General features: G+C 53.0%; 4 protein-coding genes across 4 annotated transcripts; 1 reads left to right on the forward strand and 3 right to left on the reverse strand.

The window, feature by feature from the left end:
* Positions 1 to 106: 106 nt before the first annotated feature.
* On the forward strand, positions 107 to 1,183 carry J4E92_004956 (uncharacterized protein; the record flags this gene model as incomplete). Its single annotated transcript, XM_051496340.1, has 1 exon — positions 107 to 1,183. The coding sequence occupies one exon, from the start codon at positions 107 to 109 to the stop codon at positions 1,181 to 1,183; it is 1,077 nt and encodes a 358-aa protein (XP_051353060.1).
* A 204-nt stretch (positions 1,184 to 1,387) lies between these two features.
* On the reverse strand, positions 1,388 to 3,065 carry J4E92_004957 (uncharacterized protein; the record flags this gene model as incomplete). The annotated part of the gene is made up of 2 exons (XM_051496341.1): positions 1,388 to 1,642; positions 1,698 to 3,065. 2 exons carry the CDS (start codon positions 3,063 to 3,065, stop codon positions 1,388 to 1,390), a joined length of 1,623 nt encoding a protein of 540 aa, XP_051353061.1.
* A 4,641-nt stretch (positions 3,066 to 7,706) lies between these two features.
* On the reverse strand, positions 7,707 to 8,823 carry J4E92_004958 (uncharacterized protein; the record flags this gene model as incomplete). The annotated part of the gene is made up of 2 exons (XM_051496342.1): positions 7,707 to 8,680; positions 8,820 to 8,823. The coding sequence occupies 2 exons, from the start codon at positions 8,821 to 8,823 to the stop codon at positions 7,707 to 7,709; spliced, it is 978 nt and encodes a 325-aa protein (XP_051353062.1).
* A 656-nt stretch (positions 8,824 to 9,479) lies between these two features.
* On the reverse strand, positions 9,480 to 10,944 carry J4E92_004959 (uncharacterized protein; the record flags this gene model as incomplete). Its single annotated transcript, XM_051496343.1, has 3 exons — positions 9,480 to 9,748; positions 9,798 to 10,106; positions 10,341 to 10,944. The coding sequence occupies 3 exons, from the start codon at positions 10,942 to 10,944 to the stop codon at positions 9,480 to 9,482; spliced, it is 1,182 nt and encodes a 393-aa protein (XP_051353063.1).
* Positions 10,945 to 13,060: the final 2,116 nt, after the last annotated feature.

Consider the following 13,060-nt stretch of genomic DNA (forward strand, 5'->3'; position numbering starts at 1 on the left):
CGCGCTCCCCAAAAATTCAGACTGTACAGACCTGCCACCACATCTTCTCATCTTTTCATACCACAAACACACACAGCGCCTATCAGCAAATCGCAAGTCACACACGATGTCACAAGCATCCTCCCTCCTTCCGCCCTGGGCAAGCCGCGACTACTGGTTCCCGTCAGAGGGCGAGCGCGATCACTTCGCTTCGCAGTATGGAGAGTTCATCATCAAGATGCTGAAGAGCGAAAACTGGGACGAGTTTGATAGCAGGGACGCGGTCGTCCGCATGGCTAAAGCGTACATCAAGGAGATGTATGAGGATCCATACTACGACGTTCCCGCCCCCAGGGTATACGACCCCGCGACCTTGACCGAGGCCCATTTCGTCTTCTGGGCACATACCTCGTCAGGGAGACAGGAGGTCGAGAAGTGGAGAGACCTCCGAGGAATCGTCTACAAGGCCTTCGCAGCTCCCCGTTTCCTCCGCGAAATCCTCACCAGAGGTACTCGACTACACTCCGAGTGGTCGAGTGGAGGAGTCCGACTCACCGCCGCCCAGGATCTGGCGACAATAATGCTGCGATCTGAGACGGTCGTTTTCACGGAGAGGGACATTTCTGCCTGCATATGGCGGCGGGGCTCCCGATTCTATGAAAGACAGGACAAGATCAACGAATATGTCTTCAAAGTACAACACAAGATCGACGAATATGTCTTGAAAGTACAAGACAATTTCGACCAAGACTTCCCTGTCACCGGGATGGATTTCTGTGGTGAAACACAATTCACCATGCAGCCCGGACAGGAGAACAAGATCTTCGCCCCATGGTACGATCTTGGCCAGATCGGGTACCACGACATCCCCGACTGGCCCGCAAATTCGAACATCGCTTCGCGATTGATGACCGATTTGCCCTCTGAGCTTATGCTCATCGTTCTTGAAAACCTCTTCAAGTTCGATCAAGACATCCACATTGTCTTCGACCACGACGAAGACGAATATATCTTCATTGTGGAGCGGGAGCAGCACCTGAAGGAGTTCCCGCAAGGGCTCCAGGGTGTAGAGATGCCAATGGGCAATTTCTGGAAGCTGCCATACTGTCACGAATTCTTCGCCTTTGGGGCGACTGGAGAGGCGAACCGCGCGATGATGATGGGCGTGTTCCACAGGAACAAGTTCATCGTACATGATGACTAGCCCTAGTCCGTGGGGACCTTCAAAGGTCAAACCGAGGGCGAGGAAGACAGTATAGGTATGCCGGGCGGATACGTGGGCTGGGGAGGTAGAGTGGTGTCGCTGTGGTGAGGATGGAGGACCTCCTGGGGGCTGTATGATAGTTTGAAATTTGACTTTTCGTGTACGCCTGACGTATACCACTCCACTACTTTTACATGATGTTGCTCACACGGGAACCCTCTGAGATACACCAGCCCAGTACTTACACCTCTCCTCTAGCAGGGCGATGCCACCTTGTCGTAGCCCACTCGCAGTGACCAAGAATTGCTTTCCCTCTTCCACATCCGGCACGCCTGGTATGCTCGAATTCGTCACCTTGTGCGCATTCGGATCGCCAGTCTGGATGAATGAACCCATGGCGCCAGCGTATCCTTGGTAAGTCAGAGCATCTGTTTGCTGGATTGAACCGATCGTGTTCCACTGAAGAAGTCAGTACCCTGCATCAATGTGAAAGAGACGGTATACATGGACTTACGTATTGCACATCACTCGCATGCTTAGCAGGCGAGATAGTGTACTCGATCAACCATCCCTTCTCTGCCTTCTTCGAAAGCCAATACGACGGACATGCCAGTGCGAGGTCGCGGTACAACAAGCCAGCGCGGATATACGTCGAGTTCCAGCTTATCTCCTCCGCCGCGCCCACCGCAGGATACAACCTCTTCACTTCTTCTCTATCCCCCTCCGTGAACTCCGGCAGAAACCCCCTCAACCACCCCTCAAAAGACGCAACCGAAGAGTTGAACCCATCACTCCCCGTCCTGGCATTCTGAAACCCAGGCGGAATAAAGTTCTCCCCCTCATGCAAATTATAACTCGTCAACACCATCTCCGCATTAAGCACTCCCCTCTCCACCACACTACTCAACTCCTCCTCCAGAAACCCATCATCAATCACCGGCCCATACGTAAAAGAAGCAGTAGTATACTGCTGACTCGTACTCAACCTCAACGCACTATCCCTCAATCTCTGCACATCCACCTCTTTCAAACACCTAATCTCATCTTCCACACCCGCACATCCAACATCGCTCAGCGTCTGACTGTACAGGTCCTCCGCCCACGCGCTGTCGTAGCGATACGTTTTAGGCCAGAACGGACTACTCGCCAGGGCTTTGGTGAATAATCCTTTTCCTCGATTCCCCGTTGCGATTGTCTGTGCAACTACACTGCCGCCGCCCGCCGACTGTCCCCAGATCGTGACATTGCGTTTATCGCCGCCGAAATGGTGAATGTACTTTTGTATCCACTTCAACGCAGCCTGTTGATCCAGTAAACCGGGGTTGAGATCGACATCCGGATGTTTAGCGATCTTCGATCCGGGCAGGAAGCCGAAGACGTTGGTGCGGTAGTTGGAGTATACTACTATGTAGTCGTTGCTGCTGGAGACGTTGAGTACGGGGTAGCCTGAAGGCGGGATGCTGAAGCTGGCGCTGCCGCGGATGAAGCCGCCGCCGTAGAAGGTTAGGAGGACGGGTCGCAGGTCTTGCTTTTTTGTCCAGGGGCGTGAGTAGAGGCCGAGGTAGAGACAGTCTTCTGAACCGTTTACGGTGCGCTGGGGGCACATGTCGAAGGCTTGGTCGGTGTTGTATGTGCCATTGGTGATGTGGAGCGGTGGCTGGGGTGCGCGGAATCGGTTTTCGCCTGCTGTGGATGCTGCGAAGGGGATTTTGCGGTAGTATGTGAGGTTGTATTGGGAGGATGATGCGCCGCGGAAGGTACCGTAGTCGAGATGGACGATGGGGTTAGATGCATTTTGATGGGGATATTGGGTTGGTGATGCAGAAACGGATGTGCCGCCTGCCACGAAGGCGAGGATCAAAGACGCCGCAGAGAGTAACATCGCAACAAATGGCTTTTAGCTAAACTCACGATCTAACAGGTGCGGTCGTATGTACATATATAAAGTTGAAGATACGAGTCTAATGCCACATTAGCCCTTTCTCCGCAAATTACAGCAACTCATTCCCGGCGCCCGGATTGCGGGGACGGCTAAAACCAGGATAGTATGGAATGAACGTCAACAACAGTCATCCATGAATCGCGACATTCGGTGCATTTTGCGCCGAGCCTTTGCTGGGGAAATGGACTAGGCTCAACTTTGGAGATGTTCCGCATGACGTCGATCATGAGTTTCTCCGGCTGACGTGACTAGAGCGGATGTGGCATGGTGAAAGTCGTAACATCTGAACAACATCATGTTCAAGAAACAATCATTGAAGATTATCGAAGAATGCATTGCCCAGGTGACGCTCAAGCTGTCTGATCTAAACGCCGTCGTAACCCATAAAGCTAAGTCGTAACATCATAAGGTCAACCTCACAAGGCACGCCTCACATCTACTTCCTCTCGCCCTTCCTTCCGGTCTTTTTCAACCTTGCAGCAAGATCCATCATGCCGTCTGCCCAGACAGACATTTCCCTTTCTTCTTTGATCTCGTTCCCACAGAAGTCGCGCAAGAACGCGCCCATCTTCTCCTCGCCGTATTTCTCACCGTAGACAACCTCCGCTCTCATATTGACGTCGGTCTCGATGCCCTCCTTGCCTAGACTAACGCCGACTTCAAAGGTAGCCTTCACCTTTGTTTGAAGGGTCGGCAACAGCATGTTTGCCGAGATTGCCATTCGCTCGTCCGAGAGGATGAACTCTTCGGTGATGTAGCTGTGCTCAAGCCAGCGGACGCCCTCCGCGACAGCAATAGCGGTAGCCCAGCCATTCTTGACAAGAGAAAGGAGCGAAGAGATACGGGTCTGCGCCTGCGGGATACCATGAAGATGTGCGCGGATGAGCTGGAGGAAGAAGCGCTTGCTTGTCGTCAACGCACGAGGATGTGGTGTTGCTGAATCACCGATGTAGGCAAGCGAGATGGATCCGTTGGGTGTGTTGGAGCCGGTGGCGAAGGCAGAAGGTACGAAGTAAAGTTCGAGGTCGTTCATGTGTGTCATTGTGATGCTGTTCGAGGAAGCGGACGTTATGCTCCATCCGTGGGCTTGTTCAAGGGCGGTGAGTTTGGCTAGTGTGCTGTTAGTGGGGTTGTAGTGCAAATAATGAGCATTACATACCTCTCAGACTGCTGACCTCGCTTGTAGACCAGCCGCGGCACTCTTCTCGTACACGTTCCGCTGCTTTGATCTCTTGGATGCATTCGACTTTGCGGTCCTTAGCTGCCTCGATGCTTGTTTCCTTGTCGGCGAGCTCTTGTTGCAGCTGGGCAAGAAGCAGCTTCTTCTCTTCCAACTCGGCATCAGTCGCAGTAAGCTTCTCTCTCGTCTGCTCAAGCTCTTCCCGGTCACAGCTGTTGAGTTCATCATGACGCTGCTGTAGTTGCTTACACTCAGTGGACAGACGTTCCTTCTTCTCAACTAGAGGAGGCAATGTCTCGTCAAGAAGGCGCTCCTGTTTGATTAGTGTGGATTCGTCGTGGTTGAAGCCGTCCATGGTGTGGAGGAGACCAGCTTTGAGATCGTGCAGCAGCGTGCTTCGCCATGTATACCACTCTCCACGAGCCTCGAGGCGCGCGTTAGTCTTGAGGTTCTTGAACTGGTTGTCCATGACAGCGCGCTGGTCCGGGGGTGCAGTGAGGTACTCGCTGAAGAGCAATGGGTTCTCTTCTAGTACGTTGGCCTCCATAGTACGGACAAAGTGGCGACCGTCTGAGATATACTTCTTCATCTCGTGGCATGCATGCTGGTACAGCTCGTACTCAGGCAAGGTGCACGCTCCAGCCACAACGTAGCGATCTAGAGATTCCTCCTTTTCCTCTACTTCCACATCGTGGAAAGCGGAAGGAGCAGCAGTATGACGTCGCTTGGTCGTACTAAGATCCATGAAGCGAATCTTGGTCATGTCCAGGAAGTCTTGTAACGAGATTCGCTCAACATCCGACATATCTTCTGCCACACCACCCTCGTCGTTGTTCTCCTCCTCTGGCTCTTCACCAAAAGCGACGCGCTTCATTGGGCTCATGCTTTGCCTGAGATTCCCCTTCTTGGGTGTCGGTGTCGGCTGCTTCGGCGTTGGCTGCTTTTGAGGAGTCTGTGACTTCTTCGGTGTCATCCCCTTCTTCACTGGTGACATTAATGTTTGCTTTCGTGGGGTGGATAACAGCTTGATGCTATTACTCAGAAGTGCAGTGCTCTTGAGTGTAGGCTCCTGACGTGGTGCATTCAGAGGACTGAACTGCACTGTGGACAAGGACGAGCGACGCCGGTCAAGTATTGTGGCTGCAATTGGGTCCTCAGGAATCATCATGGGTGTCCTCTGTGGCGTAGGGTTTGAAGGAGTCGCGACAGCTTCCTTCTCTTTGGTCGCACTCAGCGGAGTCCGGCGCACAAAAGGCGAAGGCTCGACCTCCTCAATATCCTTCTGCCTGACGATCTCTGGCGTACCAGGGTCAAGGGTGGGATATGCCACATCGCCGGTCGTACTGGAAGTGATGTCTTGCAGGGCCTGAGGCGCTGATCCGGCCTCGGCCCCCAGAATGGAGCTCCTTCTTCGCCCAGGCGACTTCTTCGGAGACTTTCGCGGTGTCGGTGTTTTGGTTGCTGAAGCGGGTGTGTCTTCTACGGGTGTTTGTGGTGTCGTTGTTGAGCTGCCGGCACGCCTAATACCTGGTCCAACAATCTTGGTGAACTCCATGGAAAGGTCTTCATCTTCGACCTCATCTTCCTGATCTTCCTGTACTTGTTGTTTGCCATTCTTAATGCTGCCTACGGCCAATGTGAAGTCCATCGTCGCATCATCAACGACGCTTCCAACACTAGCACGTCGAGCTGGCTCCGGCTGTGGCGCTTTCTTAATCGCTCCAATTGCCATTGTGAGGTCCATGGTCGCGTCTTCTTCGCCGTGCTCTTCGGATTGTCGACGCTGTCGCAAACTGGTACGCCGGCTTGCAGTGCGCTTTGCAGGGCTGCCTTGGTTTTCATCGAGCAATGAGACCCTCCTCTTAAGACTCTTCCTCCTGTTTGCTGGTTTGTAAGATGCCGCCATCGCCTGTATGCTTCCAAGTGGCATAGTAAGGTCCATGGTCATGTCATCGTCGTCGACGTCAGAGCTCGCTGCGTCTGAGCGCTGTTGTTGCTGTTGTTCCGGCTGCTTTTGTTGTGGTGGCGGAGGTACGATGCGGCCTACTGCACGCGTGATGTCCATACTCATGTCGTCGTCCTCGCCGGCTACGGTGCGTGCTGGGGAGAAAAGAGGGCTTGCATTCTCCTTGTCATATTGTGCGACGAAGCTCTTCTTTGCCCAGGGCTTGAAAGATGCAGTAACTTCGTCTTGGGCGATCTCCATGCTCATGTCTCCATCATCGTCGTCGAAGTCCAACTTCTGAGTGCCTGCCAAGTTCGCAGCCTCGCGTAGCGCAGCATCCAGTCGAGCGCTACTCTGCGATGAGTCCTCAACATCGGGTGAAGCTCCAAGACTTTCTGTGGCATCGTCGATATCCATATCCTCAGAGTCGCTGCTCCCGTCATCGTTTCCACCAGGCGAAGCATTGTCCCCACTTAGCGGGCTTGAGGAGTAGACGTCGTCGGGGTTGTTGAAGTTCATTGGCGGTATGCCTGAACTTCGGCGGTTCTTCTTTTGGTGTTGCGCGCGCTGGCTCTCAGGCGACGAACTGGGCTCTGGTTGAGGCTCTTCGGCTTGTTCTGGTGGTGTAGACGGCGGTTCGGCGGGGTCCGATGGAGGGGCAGGCGATGCCGGTGTGGATGCTTGTGAGACGTTCGAGGCTCTGCGTGTAGCCTCCGATGAGGCGGACGAGGTGGTCGCATCGCGCATGTACTCGACTACGTCCCATGTGTGTAGAGTGGCTTCCGGGGCGAAAGACACGCGTCGCCTTGCTAAACAATTGTTAGTCAAGCCTACAGGTCAATTTCACGCCCGAAACACGTACCCAGTGACTTGCGACGCGCTTCGCGCCGCTTCTTCTCATCTTCATCGTTCGAGGCTAGAATTGACTTGACGGCGGGTATAAACGCAGACTATTTGGTCAGCATTCACTCCTACAACCCCGTATACGAAGCATACCTTTCTGCGGTTTCCAAAACTCTCCTTCAGCGGAGGCGCTTCCAATTCCCCCAGACCCCCAGGGCCGATACTCTTGCTACGCGTCTTTTTCTTTGGTGATAATGCTGCTTTCTTCAAAGGTTGCGTCGACGCCTTGAACGATCCATTCGCGATTAGGCCGTCGGCGATATTCTCTTTGCCTGCTTGCGCCATGGTGGAGTCGCGATTTGGTGTGTGGTGGTGGTGTTCGGGATGGCAGCACTCATGTAAACATGGAAGGCGCCAACCCAAACAATGGGGTAGGAGGGCCCGTGCGCATTCGCCTGGTCTTGTGACAGCGCTCCCCGCGTCTTGCATGGCATTAAGAGCTGCACGTTCGCGGCCGTCCTTAGTATATTGTCTATTGCGAGTCTACCTAAACGCCTCGCTCCTGTGTAGAAATCAACCCTCTCAAGACCTCTAAATATGTCCGCCTTCAACATTAGAACGGCACATCCATATCCTCAACACTCTCCTCTTCCTTCTTTCCATCACCTTGCTGTTCGTGCAAAACTTCCTTGATAAACCCAATCAACGCATTAACACTAGCTTTCTGCGTGCTTGGTAGGAAGTGACCCCCAGGGTGATACACAACGTACTTCTCCTCGCTATGTTCGCAAGCCTGGACCAATGCCAGACTGCGCGCCTCCTCAACCACGACATCCTGCGTACCTAGGAAATGTAGCATCGGCGTTTTGATCTTAGGCTCATAGAACGCGTGATAAGGGTTCTTTCCACGCGCTGCGAAACCGCTATAGCTGACCGCGAACTTGAACGGCGGATGTATTGTGCCCTCCATGTACCCGGTGTCCTCTTCGAAAGACTCTGGGAACCTCATACCGCCCTCAGGATACAGCTTCTCGAATGCGGCGCGACGGCCTGGCTCGAGCAAACTCGCGACCATAGCTGCCGCTGCTCCACCTTGTGAGAATCCCACGACACCGTCAAAAGGACCTTGTTCTTTCAACACGCTTGCGATGCGCTCCAGCCCTTGCTCCATGCCTTCGTATGTGTATGGTTCCCCCGTGCCTTTCCTCCTCCACCAAGCCCATGCATCGATTTCTTGCTCCTCTCCGTCCTTTGCATCTTTGCCCTCGCCATCTTTACTTGTGTTTCCCGCTAGGAACGATTCGTCGGCGGGGGTTAAACGTATCGGCGCAGTAGGGTATACAAGTTCGATGCCTTTGGGGAAGGCTTTTTGTAATGTCTTGCGCAGTGCGCCGGTCTTGGCTTGGAATAGTGATCCTGATTGCGTGTAGCCATGGAGCATCAGCAGCTTTATCGGGCGATCTGGGGGCGGGGCGGCGGCCATGGTGCGCCAATGGGACCGGACGCGGAAGTTGGCGAGGGTGTAAAGACGTGGGTCTGATAGGGCGAGGAAGTGCTTGAAGCGCATGTACAGAATGCGCAAAGAAACTAGAGCGCAGACGTGTCAAGGTGGCTTGTAGAAGGCGTGATGCTGCGACACGAAGTTTTGGGTGTTGCTTCGGAATGATACCGATTCTCGGGATGCCGATTGCGTCATGGGCTAGCGGAAGACCACCTGGGCAACTACTCATGGCGCGAACACATTCTACGAGGTACGCAGGATAGACGCGGATATCAGTGTTTGACTCTTTTTACACGATGGATTCACGATAATTGTGAATGCGTTAGAGCCAGAGGCTACAGAGCCACGAGAGCAGTGAGGCGCGCTCTTTTTGTATAGACAGTGGTACTCCTCTATACACTCCTTTGTGCGTCTAACTTAATATCTACACATACGCCCTCAATCGAAGTGACTTGGAGAACGAGATGACCTGGGCACACTTTCGGTCCCGCTATCCTCCGCCGCGTTCATATACTTCCGATACGGATTCGTGGATTTCGAAGTGCGTGAAGCCACCGACGACGGCGCTGCTGATCTTCTTGACACCGCAGATCGAGGGACAAGGAATCTACTGACATCGCCAATCTCTGATTGATCGGCATCAGAACCTGCTGAGCTTGGGTTTCTTTTGTCTCGCGTCTCTGTGTCGGTGTCATCGCAGGCAGTGGAGTTCTCGCCAGAGTACACAGACGGTATGGAGTGCACTGATGGCGCATACGTAGCCGGGTAGGCACTTAAGGGTACCTCAGGATCCTTGTCGAAGTGCCACTGTAGCTGGCGGTGTAGTCGTCGATGGTTGTTTTCTCGCATCAGAAATGACCGTTCGATCAGCGTCTCGATATCATTCTACGGACCGTTAGCGTGAGCGTTGTACTGACAATGAGCGAAATTCTTTACATATGTCAATCTGCCATCGAGAATATAGACTCCCGTGTCGTTGGTATGAAATTTGAAGCCCAGTTCGATCAGCGCATATTCTTCCACGAGGGCTTTCTGGATAGTGATCGATTCCTTGCCTGGTACGGTCTCAGAGGGAGAAAACTGCGGTTCGTAGTCGGGATCGAAGAAGTAGGTATGCACCGGTTGACTTCCTAAAAAGTGAGTTTGGCCCTTCTCTAGGCATTGTCAATACGATGATAAGTGACTTTGGGGACGGATCCTTACCTGATATGCGAGTGTAGGATGGTCTCCATCCAGCTTGCCTCATAGTGAGCAGAAGCTCACTTCCTAGATTGAGCGCAGACGCCTCCCAGAAGATGGTACTTCTAACAGACTGATCATTCGTGTTGTCGTAGTCATACTGTACAAGCTGGTTGGTGTGCAATTGATGCAGGTCTTCTGGATCTTCAAAATCAGATTCAATTCCAAATCTAGTCAACGATTTCTGTAGCTTGTGCATCCTCTGGGAGCGTCGGTCGGCTTTTGCAGGGAATATGATCACCTGCTGAGATTTCGAAGTACCGTCCGATGTGCCTGTGCCACCAAATGAAGCACGCGAAGCATGCAATGAGGCTGTGGTGCTACGAAAGCTGTGGCGACGGGAACTTCTTAGGGGCCGGTCGTGATAGCTATTCCGACCGGGCCTCGTATCCAAGTGTGCGAAACTGTCTATGAATGAAGAAGAGGCCGATATCGAAAGTGGGGTTCGTTTGCTTGTCGCATATTCTGTTACATCCACGGTGCGATTGCCTTCCGCGATTTGGGTACGTCTTATAGCCCGATCGCTTTCATGCTTTGAGTTCAGCAGCTGCTCTCGTAGCCCTTGAAGTAGCTCTTCGTAACGCTGCAGTTGCAATTTGTGAAAATCATCCGTTCGTTCTTTTTCGGCCTTGAACATGGCATCAGCTCTTTTCCTCGCTTGTTTCTCGGTTTCTAGCTTCTCAGCATCGAGGGCTGTTTGAGCTGTTTCTTTGGCCATTTGCGCGGCCGCGATCTCTTTCGCTGCCAGATCCCTCACGCTTTGAGCTTGCTTTGCAGCTTCTGCTTCGATAGCCCTTCTTTCCATCTCCCACATAGATTCCATGCGCCTCTGCTCTGCCGATTGAGCTGCTATGAGACTTTCGAGTTGCTTCATTCTCTCCTCATCTTTTTCATGAGCATCCTGCATCTGCTTCATGCGCGCCTCAGTTACCGCATTGGCTCGTTCCCGTTCGCTTTGAACTTCGCGCTCTTGCAATACCCTCGCCAGTCTCGAGAACGGCGGGTCTTCATACTCAATCCGAGGTTCCTGGGTGCGCTTCTGAAGCAATGTTTCTACCCTGGCGAGAAGCGCATCTTCTCTTGCCTCGTTTTCAGACGTCTTATGTTGCATGTCCACAGGTGGATCAGGCGACGGTGGAGCAGGCCTCGGTGGAGCAGGCATCTGTAGAGCAGGTATTGGAGATGGCGGAACAGGCGCGGCGACCTGTTGAGGACTCGGAGGAGATCGCGGATATGGCAAGTGTGAGTCGGATGCATATGCTTGTCTTGGTGGCACTTGGTAGTACTCGGGGGGTGGTTGCTCGTGTGAAGATCCCTGCCGTGGCGGAGGAGTGTGCCCGTAACTGACAGATGGCGGAACGTGACCACGCCTGAAAGGATTGGAAAACTCGGGTCTGACTCTCTCTCGGTAATGATCACTGTCGAAATAATCACGACTGGGCGCACTGTGAGCTGAATCCATCGAATCACTATGAATAGTGTGAACTCGAGATGAAGACCTCCTGCTGTCGGCCTCTAAGAACGGTGGTTTCACGGTAGTCATGGTGGGCCTTCTTTGTTTGGATCTGTTGCGGCGAGGACGGCTGGTAGACGATGTACCAAATGACACATGTGGCTCTCTAGTATCTCGCCTGGGGGGCTCTGGGGGTTTGCCGTAAACCGGTGACGACCCGTATGTATAGGCCCACGAATCAGAACGATCAGCGGTATTTGCACTTCTCGTACGAGCTTTTTGGGTATTGCTGCGGAAGTTGTACGGGGGTGCATTGGTGTCGATCGTGCTAGCTTCGTTCGCACTCTGGAATGCTTCGTCATCTGACCCAACAGGAGCGTTCTCTTGTTCCCACTCACCAAAAGATGAGTTGTCGTCCTTCTCCGCCTCCGCCTCTGCCATATTCAATATACTTTCCCTCCATTCATCATCTTCCGCACCCTTGGTGCCGTGATGACGAGTCGAGCTGAGGCCAATCTGACTGGATGAGAGCGTGGTCCACGAGGAGAGTAGTCTATCCGCTACTAAACCTGGCTCGGTTTGTTTGCTCCATAAGATCAGGGCTTTGTCTTCAGGCTCCGAAGGTCGCCTCTTAGGTGGTATGGGAGCTTGGGAGGATTGTACGTAACAGTTTTTCGTGTTCGTTTCGGCATTTTCATCGGCCACGAATGCTTGGTGAAGCTGAGGTGGTTGTGGTAACGGAGATGAGGGACTCGCTTCATCGGGGCTAAACACAAGATGATAAAGCCATGTCGCAGTATCGGAAGAGCCACTTTTCCATATGTCTAGTTCTGCCGAGGTGTGATGTTGTGTGTCAGCTTCGAGTTTTTCATCTTCCTGTTGTGCGCTCTCTACAACGAGCCGGTTCGCCTGGACACTACTTTCCACGATCCTACGGAACCGGTTCAATCTTGGGGCGCCTTGCGGTTGACCGCTCGAGTCGGAGGTGGGATACCTAGTGACATGAGCGACTGCAGAGTCTACAAGATATCATCGATCAAGCTTACGACCGATTGACCTCTTCTTTAGCAAGTCGAACAACATTGATTTCTAGGATCAATGCAGTCTTGATTCCTTCGACCTTCTTCAGAAGACCCTTTGCTTTGGGTTTCTTTAGCGGCCACTTGAGCCCCGCTAGACTCTGAGGCTCATTGATGAGGAGACGGATTTCTGCAGCAACCTGTTCATATCGCGATATGATCGAGTGAGTGTTGTTGAGTAATGCAGGCTTGCACAAGTCGCGATGGACATCCAGAATCTCTCCGAGGGTCTGCCAGCTGCCCGCGAGCAAAGATATCTCATCCGCTAGTTCTCTTGAGTACGATTTACACCATACACATAAGCAGAGTACATACCGATATCCGCTATCTCATTGGGGGCATTTTTGAGTGTCTGAACTACTCCAAATAGAGCGAGCGAAAGCTGGGCTGCGCTTGCGCCGATGGAATACGCCGAATCAATAACAGTATTAGGATCCATCAGAAGTAGACGATGCGAACGACAGTTCAGCGGGTGCGAGGAGCGATGCGCTGGCAACAGACATCAGAGAAGGTAGCCTTGTGGCTTACACAGCCTCTAGGAAACTTGTCTTCAGCGAATTACATAGCCTCGCCGCTTTGCTGCAGGCTGACGCCCGTCCATGGGTTTCTGGAACCATGCAGACTACGCGATATCTGGACTCTTCCGAGCTGAACATGTGGGGGCCATACTGCGTCTACGGACCGGGGGCATCAAT

The sequence above is a fragment of the Alternaria infectoria genome (assembly GCF_024043175.1).
Source record: "Alternaria infectoria strain BMP 0036 chromosome Unknown scaffold_7, whole genome shotgun sequence".
NCBI classification, from domain to species: Eukaryota; Fungi; Ascomycota; class Dothideomycetes; order Pleosporales; family Pleosporaceae; genus Alternaria; species Alternaria infectoria.